General features: G+C 39.0%; 4 protein-coding genes and 1 pseudogene across 7 annotated transcripts; 4 read left to right on the top strand and 1 right to left on the bottom strand.

Moving 5' to 3' along the window:
• Window positions 1–104: 104 nt before the first annotated feature.
• LOC9314291 (protein-lysine N-methyltransferase N6AMT2) lies at window positions 105–2150 on the top strand. Its single transcript, XM_002878177.2, has 5 exons — window positions 105–537; window positions 658–816; window positions 1351–1432; window positions 1516–1691; window positions 1891–2150. Exons 1-4 carry the CDS (start codon window positions 184–186, stop codon window positions 1665–1667), a joined length of 747 nt encoding a protein of 248 aa, XP_002878223.1. The 5' UTR covers window positions 105–183; the 3' UTR covers window positions 1668–1691; window positions 1891–2150.
• A 105-nt stretch (window positions 2151–2255) lies between these two features.
• LOC9312532 (rhomboid-like protein 15) lies at window positions 2256–5690 on the top strand. Of its 2 annotated transcripts, none has more exons than XM_002878176.2 (13): window positions 2256–2526; window positions 2959–3124; window positions 3313–3616; window positions 3862–3894; window positions 3985–4076; window positions 4165–4238; window positions 4468–4562; window positions 4640–4709; window positions 4790–4959; window positions 5041–5083; window positions 5173–5232; window positions 5314–5388; window positions 5463–5690. In XM_002878176.2, exons 1-13 carry the CDS (start codon window positions 2503–2505, stop codon window positions 5466–5468), a joined length of 1212 nt encoding a protein of 403 aa, XP_002878222.2. In that variant the 5' UTR covers window positions 2256–2502; the 3' UTR covers window positions 5469–5690. The 2 variants fall into 2 exon arrangements, with proteins under 2 accessions (XP_002878222.2, XP_020880560.1); XM_021024901.1 differs by having other exon boundaries at window positions 5452–5690.
• LOC9314290 (universal stress protein YxiE) lies at window positions 5635–7862 on the bottom strand. Of its 2 annotated transcripts, XM_002876417.2 has the most exons (5): window positions 7464–7862; window positions 6667–6951; window positions 6460–6569; window positions 5997–6115; window positions 5635–5901 (listed from the first exon to the last, which is right to left on the bottom strand). In XM_002876417.2, the coding sequence occupies exons 2-5, from the start codon at window positions 6929–6931 to the stop codon at window positions 5811–5813; spliced, it is 585 nt and encodes a 194-aa protein (XP_002876463.1). In that variant the 5' UTR covers window positions 6932–6951; window positions 7464–7862; the 3' UTR covers window positions 5635–5810. The 2 variants fall into 2 exon arrangements, with proteins under 2 accessions (XP_002876463.1, XP_020880609.1); XM_021024950.1 differs by having other exon boundaries at window positions 5641–5901; window positions 6460–6548; window positions 6667–7862.
• An 8853-nt stretch (window positions 7863–16715) lies between these two features.
• On the top strand, window positions 16716–18949 carry LOC9314289 (MATH domain and coiled-coil domain-containing protein At3g58440). 2 transcript variants are annotated; one of them, XM_021024858.1, is made up of 4 exons: window positions 16716–17025; window positions 17102–17259; window positions 17450–18276; window positions 18400–18949. In XM_021024858.1, the coding sequence occupies exons 1-4, from the start codon at window positions 16916–16918 to the stop codon at window positions 18805–18807; spliced, it is 1503 nt and encodes a 500-aa protein (XP_020880517.1). In that variant the 5' UTR covers window positions 16716–16915; the 3' UTR covers window positions 18808–18949. The 2 variants fall into 2 exon arrangements, with proteins under 2 accessions (XP_020880517.1, XP_020880518.1); XM_021024859.1 differs by lacking the exon at window positions 16716–17025 and having other exon boundaries at window positions 17107–17204.
• A 1524-nt stretch (window positions 18950–20473) lies between these two features.
• On the top strand, window positions 20474–23030 carry LOC9314288 (annotated as a pseudogene).
• Window positions 23031–23207: the final 177 nt, after the last annotated feature.

Here is a 23207-nt window from a genome sequence, read left to right as displayed (position 1 = left end):
ATGAATAGTTTACCTATCAAATACTCCAAAAAAAAATCATGTCTTAAACAGAAAACTTTCAAAAGTTGAAGACTTTTTATGAAATTTCGCTATAAGCCCTAATCCCTAATTGGCCGTGTCCGTTAAGTCCTTTCTTTTCCGAAGGATCTAACTTTCTCCCGGAACTCCGACGCCGAAGCTCAAATGGAAAAAGAACATGAGCTCCAGAAGCTAAACAGTCAAGTTTCTGCTCCACGAGACGGAGATGTAGAAGATGACGATCCACTAGTGTTGAGCTCTCAAGCTTTGGCGGCGCTCCAGGAATTTCTAGCCGACCAGGACAAGGCTGTTGCGAGCACGCCACTTGCGTCTTCCGTCGCCGGAGAAGAGGCTTCCGATAAAGTGGAGCTGGTTACGGAGGATTGGAGACTCAGCCAGTTCTGGTACGAACCTGAAACCGCAGAGACTGTAGCAGAGGAAGTGGTCACTCTCTCTAGTAGATTCTCAGGCTGCAGAGTCGCTTGCATTGCTTGCCCTACTCTCTACGTTCATCTCAAGGTACTATTTGATCACTTTTGTTTGATTTGTATCGAATCCGTTTTGCTAAAAATCGATACTTTTGTTGTTGTTGGTGCTAAATTTCTGCTGTGTGACGGGTTTTGATTTGTGTTGATGCAGAAAAGGGATCCGAGTCTTCAGGTGCAATTGCTTGAGTACGATATGAGATTCGAGAGATATGGAAATGAGTTCACTTTCTATGATTACAACGAACCAGAAGATCTGCCGCTTCAGCTGAAACATTGCTTCCATGTAATCGTTGCAGATCCTCCCTACTTGGTAATGTTTCTTCAAGTTCTTAACTTTTCCGATGCTGTTCTTTCATGGGAATTTTGGAAAATCTTTTAGCTGCCACTTGATAGATAGGTTTAGAGGCTGATGTGTAAAATCTGCTCTGAACTTCTGACATTCAAGAAGCTTCTGTTCGATGGGCATTGCTTATAAATTAATGATATTATCGACCTTCTAAATCTTGTATTGTAGACTGTAGAGTTCTTTTAAAAGATTATAGAAACTAGAAAGTCCAAAATCAGGGAAGGTGAAAGAAAAAAGTGTAAGCTTTACAATGGAGTATGTTTTAGTAATGGTCATGACTTAATTCTCACTTCTTAAAGATAGCTTCTTTGTAGCTCTGTGCGACGTTTTGGCTATCATCCAAAACATTCCCCGGATAGAGTATCTGTGACTTGTGAGGACATCATTAATCTGTGATGTTATTGTGTGTTATATTGCTTGATAATCTTCAAAACATAAATGTCTTTGAGTACCTTGTAGTTAGCGTGTTAATGATCTTGATTCGTTTATACTTGGCAGAGTAGGGAATGCCTGGAAAGAGTTAGTCAAACAATTTCGTTTCTCGCAAGCCCAGTAGATTCATTGTTGCTTCTTCTCACAGGTACAACAACGACTTTTATTTTCTCAAATCAATTTCGTAGGATCTTATGATTTATTAACTGGGAGATATCTCACGTCTTGCAGGAGAGGTGCAGAGAGAACATGCAGCTGAGCTATTAGGTGTTCGTCCTTGTGTGTTTAAGCCTCATCACTCTAGCAAACTCGGAAACGAATTTCGACTGTTTATAAGTTATGATCCAGGTACCAGATTAGGAGGCTTGGAAGAAGACAGCTAGTTGTCCATCTTTGTTGATTTACTTGTAAGTTTCTTCTCTGAAGCCTTTGACTGTTCTTTAGTAAACCAGTGATGGTTCTTTTATCCTTGTGATCACAAAAAACAATGTGATTCCATCTCTGTAAGAGACTTAAAGCCATCTCGCGCTTTCATGTCTTCCTGTTTTGTTTTTTCTTATACATCTGTTTTTTTATAATGACTAAGAGCGGCTTAACCAATCTCAGGTTTCCGGCATTTCAAGCCCATCATCCTCTTGCACTGGAGGAAGGGTTGTGGTGGGGAACGCTTATGTGTGTTGCTTCCCTCTCATCCTATCTCTCAGCTCTCTGTTCTTGGATATTTTTAATCCATGTTCTCTTTGGTGACCTCACTGTCTACAATCGTTCTCTGTTCTGTATCTTGTTGCAACCACTGAACCCCATATCTCAACCCTGAATCTCTGATATATACTTTACGTTATCAAATCTCAACATATTTACCAAAATGACTAATTGTATCATTGAATCAAATAAATTATTCAATCCGTAGCATTCCAAAACCACAACAAATGAGTAAAACCCAACTTTATAACTTGTTACGAATTTGTATCTGCGAGGAAGACATGAATAAAAAAATTATGTTTGTTCTCAGCAAAAAAAGAAAGAAAAAAACCTGGTCCGAACCGGTTCGCCAAACTTTACCAGGATCAAAGTGCTAAACCGGGCGAAGAAGTTAAGAAGATCTCGAGAAGAGTCTTTCACGGTGGGAGAGAAACGAGAGTTGAATCTTTTTCCATGGTCATTGAAATTCAAATACACGCAAGCATCAGAGAAGAGGACTAATTCGCGACTTCGAGTATGAGGCCGAACATTGTTACCGAGGTGAGATCTGCTCAATTTCCCGCTTTGCTTGCTTATTATCCTTGATCTTAATCAGAAAAATTGCTGAGGTTTTCACTTAATTTGATTACCAAGAAACTCCTAGTGAGAACGAGCTATGGCTGATAGCAGAAATCAGTACGGCTGTCTGTTAATTCGGTAGAGTTGACTAATTAGCAGTTCGATTCGGCATAACTTCAGTTTCATGGCCAATCGTTCTCTTCATGAATTCGTAATATAGGTTATAGCAGCCTCTCTTTGTGTTGTTTCATTAGTTCTTCAACTTCTGGGTATTTTAATAGAACCTCGCCATTCTGTTATACAACTGTGACTCTGGATCATACTATTGTAAATCCCCCTTGTGACCTAAGGTTTTCTATGTCCAACCAAGTAGATAATTGGCACAATGTTTATGTATTCTTTCTTTTCTCATAGGCTGGGGTACAAACTAGAGTTGGACAATGGTGGAATGCCATACCGTTCCTCACGTCATCGGTGGTGGTAGTTTGTGGAGTCATTTACCTGATATGCCTCTTAACTGGATATGACACTTTCTATGAAGTATGCTTCTTACCCTCGGCAATTATATCTCGGTTCCAAGGTATGTTCTCATATTATTGAGGCTTGCATTTCATGTTGAATGGATTGTTAACTTTGCTAATTGATATTTTTCAAACGAATTAAAATTATTCAAGTTATTGATAACTGGTTTAGGTGATTTTAATTTAGATGCTTGAGCTGTCCTGACTTTCTTTTCTCTTGTTCACTCCTTTCCCGTTATCTGTGCAGTTTATAGGTTTTATACTGCCATTATTTTCCATGGATCACTGCTTCATGTTCTGTTCAACATGATGGCATTGGTTCCTATGGGCTCTGAGCTGGAGAGAATCATGGGATCTGTCCGTTTGCTCTACCTGACAATTTTGCTGGCAACGACCAATGCCATATTGCATCTTATTATAGCATCCTTGGCCGGATATAATCCCTTCTACCAATATGATCATCTCATGAATGAATGCGCCATTGGATTTTCTGGAATCTTGTTTTCTATGATTGTCATAGAGACAAGTCTCAGTGGAGTTACCTCTAGGAGGTAAGAATTTTCAATGGCTACTTAAATAATTTAGTAAACTTTTTGGAAGATCAAAGTGCAAGTGAATATGAGCTTGTTTTTAGAATTCAGAAACATTCTCTCCGAACATTAATGCTACACATGCCTGTACATATATTAATAAGAGACGACGTTTAATGTCTTCTGAATGTGGGCTGTTTTGCCAATTCTTTGTATTCATGAGGCATCTCATATTTCTTCATTTGCTACTTTATTTCTCTGTGCAGTGTGTTTGGTCTCTTCAACGTTCCCGCTAAACTGTAAGCTCCATTGTCTTGCTTGTTGGCATCTTAATGTCCACCTGCGTTTCTTGTTGCTCATATGATGTAAAAATTTGTATTCATGTGTAGTTATCCGTGGATCTTATTAATAGTATTCCAGCTTCTCATGACAAATGTTTCACTGCTTGGCCACCTATGCGGCATCCTGTCTGGATTTTCATGTATGATTTTTGACCTTTTTCATTACCATCTGCTTTCTAAACCTGCATTTTCATGGGCAGCTAATTTGTAAGTCGCTTTGGATTTCAGATTCTTATGGCCTCTTCAATTTCTTGATGCCTGGCTCTTCATTTTTTACCACCATTGAGTCAGCCTCCTGGATGGTAAGTACTTCAGAAGATCTAGCTTCTTTATGTTTCCCATCCTTTGTTAATTGAGAAGCCATCGAAAATTAAAAACTCATGCAGCTTTATTTCAGCTATTTATTTCAAACTTTAATTGCTACAACTTTCTAATCTTGCTGTTAGTTAGATATGAGGCTGTGAGTATTGCAATGAACATGTTTCTCTCTGAATTATTCGTAACTCATCCAGATTCTATATCCTCTTCCAGTCTAGCTTCGTAAGGCGACCCAAGTTCATTATGTGTACTGGCGGGAATCCTTCCAGCTACATTCCCACTTATTCTGCACAAAACACAACGTCCAGGTGTGATTTCCTAAGAACATATGAAAAACTGAACTGTTTGCCTAGAGAATATCCTAACGATATTTTTCTTTGTGCAGTGGTTTCTCTACAGGAAATGCTTGGAGATCCTTGTCTTCATGGTTGCCACAGAGGGAAGCATCCAATCAGGTACGTCCATGCTAATCGTCAGTTTCATTTCTTTGCCTTGGTGGGTGCATTCACATCTAACCATATTACTTCACATGCAGTCTTCTGAGGACAGTAGATTTCCGGGGAGAGGTAGAACTCTTAGCACTGCCCGAGATCCAGCTGCTCCAGCTGGAGAAACAGACCCAAACCTCCATGCTAGACTGCTGGAAGATAGCAGCTCTCCAGACCGCCTTTCTGATGCAACTGTCAACACCATGGCAGATTCAAGGTATTTGATTTCTGCAATGTATGATTTATCAGCTTATTACACCATTCTTTCAACCTGGCCCTCATTGCTTACCGTGTGCAGACAAGTGCCAATAGCTAATGCAGCAGTCCTGCCTCAAACCCAGGTTAGTTTTCTTCTCTTAGATATTTTGGCTAAGACCCAGACCCAGACCCTAGTACGGGCTTCTAGAAGATTTTCTCTTATTGAGCACAGGGTCGTGTTACTGCTCCAGAAGAACAAATCCAGAAACTCGTTGCCATGGGCTTCGATAGGGTACGTTTCTTGATTCATACCACCCATAACAAAAGAAAATAGTGAAAGAAGAATGTCTTAATGTGTACGGGTTTGTTTCAGACACAAGTAGAAGTTGCGCTTGCTGCTGCCGACGATGATCTCACCGTAGCAGTGGAGATCCTAATGAGCCAACAGGTATAAAACTTTTCTGGACCAGAGTTCCATGTTTTAACACCTTTACTAACAAAGAAGCCATAGTGAACTTGCAGGCATAACACCAACAACTCGCGAGCCATTGTGAACTTGCAAGCATAACACCAACAACTATCGCAACGTCTGTTTCTCATTCCATCTGTTACTTGCATTTAGAAACTGTATAGCGTCTGTTTTCTTTAAATAGATTCCTTAACAAGACGATCAAACCGGTTTAGAATCTATACAAACAAAAGGTCGGTTTCAATTTTATATAAAACAAAATCTATACCTGTTTCAGAGTAGGTAACTTTTTTACACTGTATTAAGTTCGGATATCTTATCGTTTATTGGCGGCACATTTTTTTCCCTCTACGGAGTACAAACAGAATGAAATAGAAGCGATCATAACATGGTTTCCTTCCTCACTTGCTCTTGCCTAGAGACGGCCGCACAATGAGAATTGGACATTTTGCATGTTGGGCACAGTAGTCACTTACACTCCCTAAAAACGCCCTGCATATTCCAAACACCACAAATTAATGAATAGTCACAACCCGAAATCTCAATTTTTTTTTTGTTAGACATTGGACAAAAATGAAAGTTGCAACCTTTTGATCATGCCGAGTCCACGGCTACCAACAACAAGAAGATCAACGTGAGTTTGCTCGACCGCTTGGCATATCATCTCCTTAGGATCTCCTTCCAATATCATAGTCTCTGTCTTCACCTACAACATAATCCAAAAAAAAACTCAAAAGAGATAAAAGACAATTCTAAAACACTAGACTATGTTTGATTTTAGGAACTTAATACCAAGTTCGTTAAAATTTTAAAACACCACGATATATAAGTTGTGTAAAGATTAGGAAATGATCCTAGATGAATTAGAAACCATATAAACTCTTAAGAACCCTTCAATCCTTCATAAACCTAAACTCTTATGAAACCTTTACCGTGATAAACCTAAACTGAAAGTAAACTTCCTAGACCTTAAACTTGTGGTATTTTTGAAAACTTTCCAAAATTGTAGGAACTAAACATTTTAGGATATTTTTCACATATATAGCGCACCATTTTGCCTCGGCATATCTCCAATGCCCGTGTGAATAAGTTGGTCGTACTCTCTTCCCGTGCTTTCCTCATTGGTTCGGGCACAGAATCTGTCGCATACACCGCCGAAGCTAAGAATTTTCAAACTCATAGAATCATTTCATAAATATTATATGCATAGAAAACAAACGAAAAGAATTGAAGAGAGAGAAGCGTTTTTTTCTTCACCAGTTCCACCAGAAGGGTAGATATATTGAAGGTACGTTGGGTGAACATGAACCAGCGTAAGTAAACCGCCTTCTTGACCAGTTTCCGGTTCAGCGCTAATAACAACTCTGAGATGATCCACAGCCCATTCCAAAGCATCGAAGCTGTTTTTGCTTTCATCAATCGCAACCATCACTTTCAACTTCTTCTTGTTCTTATTTGTATCCGTCTCCGTCGTTGTTGTGGCTGCCGTGTCCTCTCCAATCGCATCAACGTACGTCTCCATTTTTTTCTCCCTAACGTTTTCTTTATTGTATGGTTATTTGTTAGGCTCTAGCCACTAAACTTTGATATATGTATAATAATAATAGATTGTTTGTTACGTAATGCTATCGAGTAGGTGGAAGATGAAGAGTGTTAACAGATGTTTGAGAGTGGATTTTGGATTGACACATCACATGTGTCATGGACACGTGTCTTTCTTTTAACATAGACAACTGTGTATTTTGAATATTCAAAAAAAGCTTTTGGTTTAGAATCGAGTTTGGTTCAATTACGATTTCGTTCTGCTCAGAAAAGATACCCAAAACGAACTGACTTCAATTCGGTTTAAATTAGATTAAATCAAAGTTTGGTTTGGTTTGGTTTGGTTTAATCTCGGGTCGATGCCTAGTGCCTTAGCAAGCTAGCAAGCATTACAGAGTCACAGAGATGATGAGGACATAGAGGATGATGGAAGTTAAAGCATAAACACTACCATACTGGATTTGGAAGCAAAATTGTTGCGATTCATATACTGCTTTACGAGCTTCACGTACCTTTTCGTGCTCTGGTAAGGAAATGGTGAAGAAATTTCAATTGGGATTTTTGGAAAATATCTCATCTTTGAAAGAGAAGTGTTGCTACTCTTGCTTCTTCACTGTCGCGGGCTGCGATTGGTAAAATGGAGAAACGATTTCAAACAATTTCATCCTTTTTTTTTTTTTTTTTTTGTGGAATTTAAGTTTTAGATGGGACTTTGTTTGTTTTTTGTACAGGCGTCTTATTGCTTATCCCAAAGGTGATAAAGCTCATTGCTTTGTTTCCTGACGATTGCAAAGAGATTCTTAGGGTAGTGATTACTACTGATTGTCCTATATATGCGTGTTGATTCCTTCTTATCATTTGATTTCTCAGAAGTAGGATATTCTAAGCTCTATGTTATCCTATGGTTTTAGGTTTATTTTCTTCTTTTTCCAAAAAGGATTATGTATTATATATAAAACATCACCAGTCATACAAACAGCATCCACAAATGGAGACCCATTGAGGAGAGGCAAGTAAAGTTACAGGGATTAAAACCCAAATAAGACACCTAATAAATAAGTGAAAGACAACGATAAGTAGAAAGATACAAGAACAAGAAAAACAAGGAGACGAAAGGAGATTCACTGCTTGCATGAAACCTGTCTTCGTTGAAGCTGAATCTTGAAAATCCAGAATTCACCCGCAAACTTAAGTTGTAAGGCTCGTCAAAAAGTATTCCACTCGAGCTAAACATCAGCATTTGTCTGCCAATACTGTCCGCTAAGAGAAGCATAAGCTTCAGTTACCCAAGAACTTCCTTCCAAAAAGATTCACATTCTTGAACTATACAGTCACACTAAAAAGTGGATCTTTATTTCTTCATAGACCTAAGAAACTAAACCAAAAAACCTGTGAAATCTCAGAGATATGATTCACGTATCCTCTGAGTTGTACCCTTGTTTGAAACATTAAGGATGATTAGGATTGGTCGGATAAAACTTGATCTCATGCTCTTGACGACGTTGCCGGATATTCCTCATCTGCTCTTGACGATTCCTTTTAACACTTTCTTTTAGAAAATTCTCCAATCTCCATCGTCCTTTTAGCTCTGGATCCTGGATCTCTATCATAGCTTGGAGAAGAGGTAGAATCAGTAGAATCTAGCCGCATTTCTCTTTTCCTTAATGAAGAAACCTTCCATCCACCTAGGGTAACTTTGAGCCACATAAGAATTCACTCTTATATCAGAAGTAACACTTGTAGCTATTTTATATGCCCCCTTGTTACACCTATTAGGTTCAAAAATAATGAACCAATTTTCCATCTCATCAGTCATAGATAACAGTGGAAAAATGTGACTTATAAGTGCTGGCCAGTCATTTGGTTTATGAAGGGCTTTGATTATCTCCATTGTAGTGGCACCAAAAGTCACTTTCTGTACATGCAAACTCTTCATACTCTCAATGGCCCATTCCCAACTCTTAATCTTAGCTTCAAACAAGGAAACTACTTGAGAGTAAGATCGACGACTATGGAGGACTACATTGCTCATAGAATCTCTAAGAACCCATGATACACCTGCGAGACGATGTAGTTTGGACCAAGAGTAACCGATATTGCATTTAAAATCACCCTGCAAAGGAGGTTCCCAGAAGTCATGTCTGATTGGAAGCGTAACCACATTTTCTCCTTTGACCTCTTGAGCCAAAATCCATTCTTGAGCATCCTCCAATGCTTTTAAAACTAAGGAATTTGATGGACAATATGAACCTTCAAAAAGAAGAGAATTCCTATTTTTCCACAAATGCCATAAAACCCAAGGGAAAACAACCTTAATATCTTCGAACCCATGTTGTTGTGATCGTAGGCTCAAGAGATAATGTAGATTCTCAAATTCAGAAGTACCAAAGCCTGAATGTGGTGATGGAATATTAGACAAAGCCCATACTTGTCTCGCAAAAGGACAGAGAAACAAGATATGATTAATTGTTTCAAGCTCAGCATCACAGAACAAACAACCATCATAATTCTTAATTCCCCTTGTTTTTAGCCTTTCTGTTACAGCTAGAGCACCTCTTAGTAATTTCCAAAGAAAGACCTGGATTTTAGGAACAGTGGGAACCTTCCAACATGCCGCCAAAATTGAGTTTCTTGAAGGACACGTAGTAGCTTCTGTAATCTGAGCTGCATAACGAAGTCTATAAGCTAACTCATATCCTGATCGAACAGAGTAAATACCATTCCTGGTTTCAGCCCAACAAAAAGAATCTGGCCTATCAACTAAAGGTCGTGATGCTTTAATGATTGTAACATCTGAATGATGGAACAAAGATCGTAATAAGCTATCATTCCACCAACCAGTTTGCGTATTGATGAGAGCATCCACTTTTAAGTCTGATATTTTGGAGGGATTGAATTCCTACGGGTCTCCTATCTCTACCATCATAGATCCACTTATCAATCCAAACCAAAGTCTCTTTTCCATTACCAATTATTCTTTTAAGTCCTTGAGTTAAAAGATTCCTACCAAACAAAATACTTCTCCAAGCATACGAGGGACGACTTCCAACAGGTGCATTTATAAATGGAGAATTCACAAAATACCTGCTTTGGAAGAATCTTGAAAAAAGACAATTGGGCTCATATAATAATCGCCAGGCTTGCTTCGCTAAAAGAGCTTGATTGAAATTTTCCAGATCTTTAAAATCAAAACCACCAAAGTTTTTTAGGCAATGTTGTTGGGTAAGCTTCATGAAGATTCTAGAAGATATCCTTAAAGGAAATAGGAATCTAATTAGGAAAAGGAAAAAGTTGTAATCCTAATCTAAAAAGGAAATTAGAATAGGAAATTCATAACTATATAATTAGAGATCATAAGAAGGATGTATGATCATAAGAGAGCGAAGAGAAAGCTTGTGTTTAGTTTTGAGAAGATTTTCTAAACATTAATAAAGGAAGGATTCTTTATACAAACTTTGAGTTTTTGATTCTTTATTTGGTATCAGAGCAAATCCTGGAGAGAAAAGGAACTCATACGAATCATGGCTGAAGTAAAATCTGAGATCAATACGCTGACTTCATCCTCCGGCGTTAAATGTCCGATGTTGAATACAACAAATTACGCTGTCTGGACATTGAGGATGAAGGCGACATTGAGAGTTCACAAAGCTTGGGTTGCAATTAATCCAGGAACAGATAATGAAGAGAAGAATGACGTTGCAACAGCCTTGTTGTACCAATCCATACCAGAGAGCCTTACCCTGCAAATCGGCGAGCAGGACTCACCAAAAGTGATATGGGAAGCAATAAAATCAAAAAATCAAGGTGTAGAACGCGTCAAGGAAGCTCGTCTCCAAACCCTAATGTCTGAATTTGATCGTCTGCAGATGAAAGATTCAGAGACCATCGATAGCTACTCAGGGAAGTTATCAGAGATAGCATCGACAGCAGCCTCGCTAGGTCAACCTATTGATGCACCAAAGTTGGTGAAAAAGTTTCTAAACAGCCTACCCGCAAACAAGTTTATACATCTCATTGCTTCTCTTGAACAAGTCTTGGACCTAAATAAAACTAGTTTCGAAGACATAACTGGGAGATTTAAAGCTTTTGAGTCTCGTGTAAACGGGCAAGCTGCTGCACAAGAAACTCAGCAAAACCTCTTGTTCTCAAATACGGAAGGAGACAACAGTAGAGGAAGAGGACGTGACAGAGGCAGAGGACGTGGTCGGGGTAACAGAGGCAGAGGACGTGGAAGAGGGAGCTCACAAGACAGAGAACAAAAGGACAGATCTAAAATTATTTGTTTCCGGTGTGAGAAACCAGGTCACTTCGCATCTGCTTGCCCGGTTAAGATTCCAAAGGACCAAGAGCTCAACAAAAACGAGACAGAAGAAGCAGATACAGCCTTGTATATGCACGAAATAGTTTACTTGAATGAAGAGAAGGTAATCCCGGAAAAGTTCGAGTCAAACAAAAGAGAAGATGGAATTTGGTATTTGGATAATGGTGCAAGCAACCATATGACAGGAGAGAAAGGATACTTTTCTGAGTTAAATGAGAACATCAAAGGAATGGTGAAGTTTGGTGATGGATCTTGTGTCAGTATTGGAGGAAAGGGATCAATTCTCTTTGAAGGAAAGAACGGTGAACAGAGACTACTAACAGACATCTACTACATCCCAATGTTGAAAAGTAACATTCTTAGCTTAGGACAAGCTACAGAATACGGTTGTGATGTGAGAATGAAGGATGATTATCTCACCTTACGTGATCCTAATGGATGTTTATTGGCAAAGGTAACACGTTCTCCAAATAGATTGTACAAGATCAGCCTAAAAATAGGCAAACCAACATGTTTACACTCAAGAATTGATGAAGAACCATGGAAGTGGCATGCGAGACTTGGCCATATCAGTTTTAAAACGCTGAACTCGATGTCTACACAAGAGATGGTACAAGGCATGCCTAAAATCACAAGTAAGAAATTGTTGTGTGAATCATGTTTGGTAGGAAAACAGACGAGACATTCGTTTCCAAATTCAACACAATATAGGTCTACACGAGCATTGGAATTACTACACGCAGATTTGTGTGGACCTATATCTCCAGCTACACTTGCTAGGAACCAATATATCTTTGTAATAGTGGATGATTACACTAGATATATGTGGACAATTTTGCTCAAAGAGAAGAGCCAAGCCTTTGAGAAGTTTCAAGCGTTTAAAGCTCTTGTCGAGAAGGAATGTGACAAGAAAATTGTAACTTTGCGCACAGACAGAGGCGGTGAGTTTACATCAAGAGATTTTCAAGATTACTGTAACACAAGTGGAATCAGAAGGCATCTTACAGCTCCCTATACTCCTCAACAAAATGGAGTAGTTGAGAGAAGAAATCGTACGTTAATGGAGATGACGCGGAGCATTCTTAAGGCAATGAATGTTCCAAATTATTTATGGGGAGAGGCTGTAAGACATTCAACATATTTGATCAATAGAGTTCCGACGCGAGCTCTAAAGAATCAAACACCGTATGAATGCCTAAGAGAAAGAAAGCCAAGTATCGAGCATCTTAGGATTTTTGGATGCATTGCTCATGCAAAGGTGGAAACAGAGCACTTGAAAAAGCTTGATGATCGCTCACAAACGCTTGTTCATCTTGGAATAGAACCAGGAACGAAGGCATACCGACTTTACAACCCAACAACGAGAAGAGTGGTTGTTAGTCGTGATGTGGTTTTCAATGAGAAGGAGTCTTGGAATTGGAAGGGAGCAGGAAACGAAGAAGATCAACCAGGAATGTTTCGATTAACATGGGGAGCAGCTGTAGACAACGGACAAGGTCCATTCACGGACAATAGCTTGCAACCTGAAGTTGATCAAGAAGAAACAGAGGAAGAAGAAGTGCAGAATCACGACAATGGTGAAACAGAGATAGCACCACTGAGAAGATCAGGTCGACAACGTAATCTTCCAGGTTATCTCGCTGATTATGTACTTCTAGCTGATCTAGAATGTGAAATACTTCTCTTGTCACTCAATGACGAGCCACTAAATTACCAAGAAGCAAAAGAATCAGTCGAATGGACAAAGGCATGTCAAGAGGAAATCGACTCGATTAACAAAAACAAAACGTGGGATCTAGGTGAGAAACCACAAGGTGTAAAAGTGATTGGTCTTAAGTGGGTTTTCAAGATCAAAAGGAACGCTGATGGAACAATTAACAAGTTCAAGGCTAGACTTGTTGCTAAAGGATATGCACAAAGAGAAGGGATTGATTTTGACGAAGTATTTGCACCAGTTGCAAGGTTAGAATCAATCAGAATGTTGATTGGATTGGCAGCTTCACATGGTTGGGAGATTCATCATCTCGATGTAAAGACCGCCTTTCTACATGGTGAACTAACGGAGGACGTTTACGTTTCACAACCTGATGGATTTGAAAAGAAGGGAGAAGAACATAAGGTTTTCAAACTCAAGAAAGCTCTTTATGGTCTACGTCAAGCTCCTCGCGCATGGAACACAAAACTTGACCAAATTCTAAAGACTTTGAAGTTTAAGAAGTGTCAAAAGGAAAGTTCCGTGTACCGCAAGGAAGAAGGAGCTAAGATTTTGATTGTAGCCGTATACGTTGATGATCTTTTTGTAACAGGAAGTACATTGGAACTCATCAAGGAGTTTAAAGCTGGAATGTCTTCAAAGTTCGAGATGTCTGACCTTGGGAAACTTACTTACTACCTTGGTATTGAAGTGAGTCAAGGAATCAACGGAATTGAAATCAAGCAAGAAGCCTATGCTCGTCGAATTCTTAAGGAAGCTGGTTTGGATGCTTGCAACCCGACACACATACCAATGGAGTTCGGTTTGCAATTGTCAAAAGGATTGGATGAACCAGAGATCGACGCTACCATGTATCGAAGAAGGATTGGATGCTTGAGATATCTCTTACACTCTCGACCGGATCTTGCATTCTCAGTGGGGATTCTGAGCAAATACATGCATGATCCAAGAGAATCACACGGCAATGCTTTGAAACAAATCCTAAGGTATCTACAAGGAACGGTAAGCTATGGAATCACATACAAGAAAGGAGCACCAGACATTGTAGGCTATAGTGATAGTAGCCACAACACAGACCCTGACGACGGTAGAAGCACCACGGGACATGTGTTTTATATCGGAGAAGCTCCCATAACTTGGTGCTCGCAAAAACAAGAAACAGTGACTTTGTCTTCATGTGAATCAGAGTTCATGGCAGCTACGGAAGCAGCTAAGCAAGCTATATGGATACAAGACTTGCTAAGTGAAATCACAGGGAAGAAGTATGAGAAGACGATGATCCGCATTGACAACAAATCGGCTATCGAGCTCACCAAGAACCCTGTTTTCCACAAAAGGAGCAAACACATCCACAAACGTTTTCACTTCATCCGTGAATGTGTAGAGAACAAATTGATTGAAGTGGAGCATGTACCCGGAGAAGAACAGCGTGCAGACATTCTTACCAAAGCCTTGGCGAAAATCAAGTTTAAGAAGATGAGAGAAATGATCGGAGTTCAAGATCTCATGAAGAACAACTTGAAGCTTAAAGGGGTGAATGTTGGGTAAGCTTCATGAAGATTCTAGAAGATATCCTTAAAGGAAATAGGAATCTAATTAGGAAAAGGAAAAAGTTGTAATCCTAATCTAAAAAGGAAATTAGAATAGGAAATTCATAACTATATAATTAGAGATCATAAGAAGGATGTATGATCATAAGAGAGCGAAGAGAAAGCTTGTGTTTAGTTTTGAGAAGATTTTCTAAACATTAATAAAGGAAGGATTCTTTATACAAACTTTGAGTTTTTGATTCTTTAAATGTCATCTTTTCAATCCCGACCCAGTGAATCTTTTTGTGATCTTCTGAGTTACTCCACCAAAAATCCATAATAGCGCTTGTCAGATTCTGAATAGTAGTCTTTGGCAGTTTGAAACAGGTCATTGCATAAACAGGGAGAGCCATGGCCACAGATTTAATAAGGACTTCCTTACCACCTTGTGATAAATTTTTTGCAAACCATCCTGTTAGTCTGTTCTTCAATCTGACTTTAATGTAGTCCAACAATTTTTTCTTAGAGCCACTAAAACACTCCGGTAAGCCTAGATAATTCCCTGTCCCACCTTCCATCTCAATCTCTGTTTTATCTTTAATCCACTTCCTTGTAGTATCATCAATTTTAGATCCAAAAGTAATGGCTGATTTCCTTTTGTTGATCTTTTGGCCAGAGATTCTCTCATATATATTTCGCTAGACAATTTAACATCTCCAAACATTGATCTTTATTGGCTTTACATAGAAAGAGACTATCGTCCGCAAACAATAAGTTGTTGATGACTGGACCTGAAGGATGAAATTGAATGCCAGATATTGTACCTTCACGTGTAGATTGATCAAAAAGATGAATCAAAGCTTCAGTGCAAAGTACAAACAGAAAAGGAGAAAGAGGATCCCCTTGACGAATGCCTCTTTCAGGTGTAATAAAACCAAAAGGTTGGCCATTGATCAGTACTGAATATGTAACAGATGTCACACATCCCATTATCCAAGAAATCCAAAGATTATTGAAACCCAGTGAATGTAGAATTTCTTTGAGAAATGACCATTCAACTCTGTCATAAGCCTTAGACATGTCAGTCTTTACTACCATCGAGGATGTAGAAAAAACAGGATGAGATTTCAAACTATGAATAGCTTCATGAGCTATCAAGACATTATCAGATATCAATCTCTCTGAAACAAAGGCAGCTTGAGTAGGAGACACAATATGAGACAGATGCTTCTTCAGCCTATTCACCAAGATCTAATTGACACAATCTTATAAAGAACAGAGCAAAGACTTACGGGTCTTAAATCAGTCATTCTTTGAGGAGGATAGACCTTAGGAATTAAACACAAATGAGTATGATTCCATTCCTCGGGAATGATCCCTGTGTCAAAAAACTTACTAACTTCAGATAACACTTGGTCCTTGATCACACTCCAATATTTTTGAAAGAAAAAGCCAGTCAATCCATCAGGTCCTGGAGCTTTATCACTGTTTATTGAGAAAGCAGCTTCTCTAATTTCTAACTCAGAAATCTTTCGAGTTAAATCTTGATTCATCGCAGTCGAAACTCTTGGCTGAAAATTAAGCAGATACTCTGATACATGGCTAGGAGAAGAAGATTTAACTAGTTCAGAGAAAAACTTGACAGCCACACTCCCTTTTTCTCTATCAGAAAACTGTTCAGTTCCAGAATCATCAATCAGAAACTGTAAAGCATCCTTTGTCCTAGCAGGTTTATTTTCTTTATGAAGTAGAATCTCTGTATTTGTTAGAGGAAATTTTTATTCAAAGTTTGGATTTTTATTGGCCGCAATTCATTTGGTGCTCTTAATGTTTAGATAGCTTGATGAGACAAAAAGATTCCCCTTTTCTGTTTTTTTTATTTTTGTTTTTGACAATCCAATGACAGAGGGGCAAAGTTATCCACCAGAAATCCTCCATGAAGTTTGAAAAGGGGTAAGAAGAACTCTTCAAAGCCCACTTCACGAACTAGAGAAAAATCTACAAAGCAAAAGTGGTCAGACCGGGATGCTCTTGCGGAGAAGGAGGAAGGCAGAGTTGTTGTCAGCTACTAGAATCTCTCTGTCTTTAGATGATCTTGTTTGCTGACTAGAGTTGTTTGGCATTCGGTGTTTTGATATCTTATTTTCTCCATTGGTTTCAAATAAGAGGTCCTCTTGTGGTTAAGTATATATATTGATTTGGATCAAACTAAAACCGACTTAATTTCGGTTTGGATTGGATTAAAATATGGTTTGGTTTATCTCGGGTCTGTGAAATATGGAAGCTTTTAACTTTACCTTCCTTATAAACCACCACAAACCCTACCACACACACTGGATTTCAAAGCATTATTTGTTTACGAACTTCCGAATTAGGGTTTACTGGCGATAACTTGTGATCATGTCATTAGATTTGAAGATGCAAGAGAAATTTACTTGGGTTTTGGAAAACTTCTCATCTTTGCAAGACGAGTGCTACTCTCCCGTCTTCGCGGTCGCCGGCTGCAATTGGTAAAGCCAGAAACGATTACAAAAATCCTTTCTTTTTTCTCTTGTGGAATTTGACTCGACTTTGCTTTTGGTACAGGCGTCTTCTTGCTTGTCCCAGAGGAGTTAGGAGGAATGATCGTTACTTTTCCGTGTATCTTGATCTTGCGCCTGAATCTTCGCCACCAGGATGGAGAAGAGAAGTGAAATTTAGCATTACTCTTGTCAATGTTTGGCCTATTGCGAACAGAGTATTAGGTTAATTGTTTTCATATATATGATCATCGCTTGGGATAGTGATTATGCTATGCGTGCTGATTCCTTCTTTATCTTTATTTTAAGCTCTATGATCTCAGTTTTATGTCCTGTCTTTTTCTCTATGTAGTATCTTATTAGTTAGATCATTGCATGAAACCTAAATGGTATATCTGTTTCTTGGGAATGACAGGAGAGCCATGCTTTTTCGATGCAAAGACTAGCAATTGGGGTTTTGAAGATTTCTTGCTCCTTGAAAAACTTTGTAATAAAGGGGAAGGATTTTTGGTGAATGACAGACTCACTATCGTCGCTGAAGTACATGTTTTACCACCTATTGTTGTGCCATTGGAACCTGTGAAGATTATTGCATCTCTGAGTAGCAACGAAATAAATCAAGCTGATAAATCTCAGGGGGACTCTCCTTGTCATCAAGTGTCCCAAACAACTGATAATGCTGCATCTCAAGAGAAGTTAGATGATATTGATGATGAGAATGATGGTGATGATGATGATGATGATGATGACGACGCCTCTGAAGAGAGTACGGATGATGATGACGGGTCTGAAGAGAGTTCCGATGATGAAGATGCATCCCAGGAGGATACAGATGATAATGATGATGGAGTTTGTGACATAAGTCTTTTGAGCCAATTGATGAATGCCTTAGAGGATGCTTCTCATACGGAAGAAAATCATGGTATAAGTTGTAATAGTGTGTTGGCTGAGACTGAGGTTTCCAATGGTGAAAATGATGATGCACCTAAAAAAGATGATGATGATGATGAGGCTTCATCTCTTGTTTTGAATGATAGTGATAGAAACGGAAGTACTATAGAACAAGTGAAAGTGACGAGGCTTCATCTCTTGTTGGAGGATGCCTCTCAGACATTTAAAAATGGTGGTACGGGGCTTAACACCGTGGCATCTGTTATGGGGACTTGTGATAATGTGCTTATGGAGATTCAACAAGTACAGGAAACAGTGGATATCAATGGATTTGAGGTTGTTTCTTCCAAGGTAAGAACGCGATTCATCTTCAATTGTTATCTGTAATATATGGTATAGAGTATGTTCTCTCTGTTTTCAAACCCCCAAAGCATGCTCTCTCTCTCTCTCTCTCATATATGTTTTCAATCGCAGGTGGAATCTGTGAGACGTATATTCGAAAGACACCCAGACATTGCTGTGGAGTTTCGTGGAAAGAACCAACATCTGAGGAACGCATGTATGAATTTTCTGCTCAGCTTAATCGAGACGATGTGCCAATCACTTGAGGAGCTCTCCAATGAAGATCTTGTGGAAGCAGACATTGCGTTGACATACTTGAGAGATGCAGGGTTTAAGGTGGATTGGTTGGAGAAGAAGCTGGACCAACTAAAGGAAAAGAAGGAGGAAGAGATGTCTGGTTTGGCCCGGCTCCATGAGATAGAGGAAAATCTAGTGATATTGAAGCAAAAGTGGTCAGACCTGGATGCTCTTGCAGAGAAGGAGAAGGCAGAGTTGTCGGCCACCAGAGCTGCCATGTCTTTCGATGATTTTGTTAACTGACTTGAGTTCTCTTTAGGCATTTGGTGTTCTGATATCTTTTTTTTTGTCCTTGGGTTTCAAATTAAGAGGAACTCTTGTAGGGTAATTGAACTTATGTCAGTATTTTGCTGCGAGATGGTCTATCAAATTTTTAGCTAACAAATTTGTTGTCTCGTTGTGTTTCTTGGCGACAAACTAAATCCCTTTCATTTGTCACAAAATAAGGAAAGAAACTAAATCGCTTTGTGCATGAAACAGAGATCTTCAAGTTCTTAGGTACTTGGAGTTTAAAGACTACGTTTCAAATTGAAAATTCCTATGTGTTTAAAGTTTTTATATTTTGTGAAGAGTATTGAACAAAGAGTGGCACTTGAAGAGTCAGATGCTTATGATTCTTGATGATAAAGTAACCTCCTTGTTTATGAAAACAGAGAAAGACACTTGAAGAGTCGCGGTCAAGCCAGTGTCTCTTACCGTTTACTTGTTTATTTCTTCTCTTCAGGCACTTCGTATCTTGATTTTGAGCAATCTTTATAGCGTCAATGGAGAAGCAAGCTCATAAGAAGTTTTATTGGATAATAAAGAACTTCTCTCCGCAATCTGAGAGGTTATATTCTGTTCCAGTCTTGATCGGGGACTGCAAATGGTAAAACTAGAACCTTTCTATCATATATTTTCACCAAATTAGATTAAGGTTATTGTTGGGGTCGGATTCCATCCTTTGGCGCCGAGCCAGACTTAGAACACCTCGGAAGTTTTACAGAGATTACCTCGGGATATCGCATCATCCACCTCGGGTTACCCACCTAATCGATTAAGGAGACCCGAGCACATCGCCTCGGGGATACCTGAACAAGACGTCTCAAGCACCCGAGTCCAATTGCCTCGGGGGAACCCGAGCCAGTTGCTTCGGGGGTACCCGAGCCCAGTCTTCTCGGAGGTACCCGAGCCTAGTCGTCTCGGAAGTACTTGAGCCCAGTCGTCTCGGAACGCCCGAGCCCAATCGCCTCGGAACGCCCGAGCCCAATCGCCTCGGAGCGCCCGAGCCCGTCGCCTCGGGGTACTCAAACAAGCCATCCTAGAGTGCCCGAGCCATTCCTTCCTGTGTGCCCGAGCCGGTTGCACAAGTTCTCCGAGGCGAAGTCTTCATCATCACCCGAGGCAAAGACTTGGTAAATATTCACCTTCAAAGTATCATTTCCAAGTAAGGTATCATTTCCAAGTAAGGTGTCATTTCCGAAGGATCATTTCCGATAGACCCGGAAATGATAGGGGAGAATCTCGAAAGATCAACTCAAATCAGGAAACCCCCGAAAAATAAGGAAACTATCCTAATCCGCGATATTCTGAGCCGACTTCAAGATAAATGGAAATCTTCCGAGAATATCGCTGGAGAGGCGGTTTATCACCCCTATATAAAGAGACTCAAGACTCAAGCAAAAGGGAGGCAATATCGCTCTAGAATTTACACTACGCAAAGCTCTCACAGTACAAACATCTTTTTCCTTTTACGATCAAACTCTTGTACGATCAAAGTCATCTTTTTCTTAATAATATCAAGAAAACCATCTTTGGTAACAATCGTTTCTGTTGTTCTTTGAGAATTCACGATTATCGTATCCCTAAAATAAAACCCTAGACAAATCTTGATTGTGTTAGTTTCGACTTCCACAGTTATATCGTCTATGGTACTCATTATTCTGTCTTTTTGTTTTGTTGTAGGCGTCTTATTGCTTATCCCAAGGGAGACTTCTGTGATTACTTTTCTCTGTTTCTAGAGCTTGTTGATTTTGAATCATTGCCTTGTGGATGGGGAAGATACGCAAAACTTCGGTTAACGTTAGTGAATCGACTTTTTCCAAATCTTTCCATAGTTAAAGGTAGTTTCTTCACCAAACTCTGCTTGATTCATTTTTTTTTTTAATTCTCCTTTGTCTTTGTCTCTAAAGAAATGGAAGTTGATATCTAATCTCTTACTCGTTGTACAGTGAGATTATGGTTCTATGTTGTGTAACGCTTGTTTGGGTTCTAGTTTCTAAGTTTGTCAAATGTGTGTTGTGTAAGTTTTGGGATTTTAGTTCAGTCTTTTATGCTCATGCAGTGTTCTTTTTGAGATTATTTAAATTTTTAGATGAAATGTTGCAGAAACAGAGCACTGTTTTGATGACAAGTGTAGCACTTTTGGTTTTCCAACTATGCTTCCCATTTACAAACTTCAAGAGGAAGATCATGGATTTCTGGTGAACGGAGAAGTCAAAATTATTGCAGAGGTAGATGTTTCTGAATCTGCTGGGACATTAAATGAATCAGAGATTTCGGAAGAATCATCTGATCTTCTGATCAAGAAAAAAGGGAATGATGGCAATGAGTCTGATGATTTGCTCAAGAAAACTTTATCAGTAAAGGAAAGCAACAATATAATTAATGGGACTAAACAGGTAAGACAATTTAGAAACTTTGTTTTACTTTGAGGGAGAGATGCCACTATTTGTTCTGTATTACTAAAGCATATTTGATTGCTAGGAATCTTTCATCACATCAGTGGAGAAGCAAGTTGGAAAGGATTTCGTGTGGATGTTAGAAAATTTTTCCTTTTTGAATTCTGAGAAATGTTATTCTGATCCATTTGTGATCCGTGGTGTCAAATGGTAAAAATGAAACTCTTCTTACAAATGTTCTTCCTCCTTTTAAAGTCAGGTGATACATTTTTACTTGCTTGGTGTTTTTTTCGGCAGGCGTCTTCTTGCTGAATGTGACCTTGTGTCTCTGTATGTGCATCTGTGCGTTGCTGATTCTCAATCATTCCCTTCTGAAGTTGTAAAAGTTCGTCTAACTATAGTAAATCAACAATTTGAAAAGCTATCAATCTTGAAAGGTGATTCTATTTACAGTGTTCACTTGTTGATTCATTTTTGTTCATGAATGATTGCAAGTTCTTCTAGTTTGTTCATTTTTGTTCTAATTGGGACTGGAGTTACTGCTCCTCTAGCATGTTTTAACTCTTAAGTTTCTTGCCAAGCTGCAGAAAAGGATGTTTTAGACTCAGGAGCTTAGTTAAGATTATATTTTAGTACCTACTCATGAGTAGAAAGTGATTTTACAGATTCAGAGCACTGCTTCGATGAGCAGTATCCTACCCTGGGATATACAATCCCTTATGAACTCCTAGTGGAAGATGGTGGATTTTTGGTGAACGGAGATCTCATGGTTGTTGCTGATGTTATTGGTGCATCAGATATATTTGAAGAATCCATTCCCCAGAGAAAGTTAGATGTCAATGGATTTCATGTTCTTCCTTCACAGGTAATCAAGATTCTCCAAGACAAAATTAGTATGTATTTAGGTTTCCAAAAACTTGTATGATATGACATCCTTTCACTTGAAGGTACCATCGGTGACGCGTATATTCGAAGTACACCCTGACATTGCAGTAGAATTCCGTGCAAAGAACCAACATCTGAGGACAACATTCATGAATTTCCTGCACAGCTTAATCGAGACGCTGTACCAGCCACTTGAGTGGCTTTCCAATGAAGATCTGGTGGAAGCAGACATTGCAGTGACATACTTGGAAGATGTGGGATTTAAGGTGGATTGGTTGGAGAAGAAACTGAACCAACTAAAGGAAAAAAAAAGAGAGAGAACAGTCTTGTGAGGCCAGAGTGCAAGAAATAGAGGCACAGCTTCATGACTTGAAGCACAAGTTTGAGACGGAGAAAACAGAGTTGTTGGCCACTAGAGCTCCTATGTCTTTCCATGATATTGTCTGATCACTTTAGTTCTTGGGCATCCTTGGTGCTTTGATTGGTTTAATAATAAGAGTCTTCTTGGTGCTCTGATGTATATTTGATATTCGTATGTATATTTTATCACTTTTTTCTGAAAACTGTATTTTGCTACCAAATTTGTTATCTAAGTTTATCTAAGTTTCAGCTACCAAATTTGTTAGATCTTTTGGGGGAGTTCCTCACATGGATATGAGTCTTGATGAAAAAGTAACCTCTCTAAGTCTGAAACAGTGACTTGAACTGAAGTCATTGCTTTGACGTAGACTCCTTTAACATAAATTGGCATTTTCCAACATTTAATTGGTAGTTTTGGCTTATTATCAAGTCACGATAAGTATAGCCGTTTTTTTCTCTGTTTTAGAAGCATCTCTATTGGTTTATCTTCTTCAAATACTGCGCTTACCTAGACTCCTTTAATACTCATCTGTCGAACAATATACTTATGGCAGAGTATCAAGTCACGAGGGACCAAAGACTGTTTTCATTCGCGCACATCATTCGAGAACCATGCATATTTTCGTAATATATGTATGCGTTGCAGGTAGAATTATCTCAAAAGACAGAACTCCCTCACCGACTTTGTAAGGTCAGCATAGCTTCTTCTTTTTTGCCTCGTTGCTTTTTGCAACACTG

The sequence above is a fragment of the Arabidopsis lyrata genome, assembly GCF_000004255.2.
Source record: "Arabidopsis lyrata subsp. lyrata unplaced genomic scaffold ARALYscaffold_5, whole genome shotgun sequence".
NCBI classification, from domain to species: Eukaryota; Viridiplantae; Streptophyta; class Magnoliopsida; order Brassicales; family Brassicaceae; genus Arabidopsis; species Arabidopsis lyrata.
The sequence above is the reverse complement of the archived record's forward strand: the minus strand, read 5'-3'. Positions and strand labels throughout refer to the sequence as shown.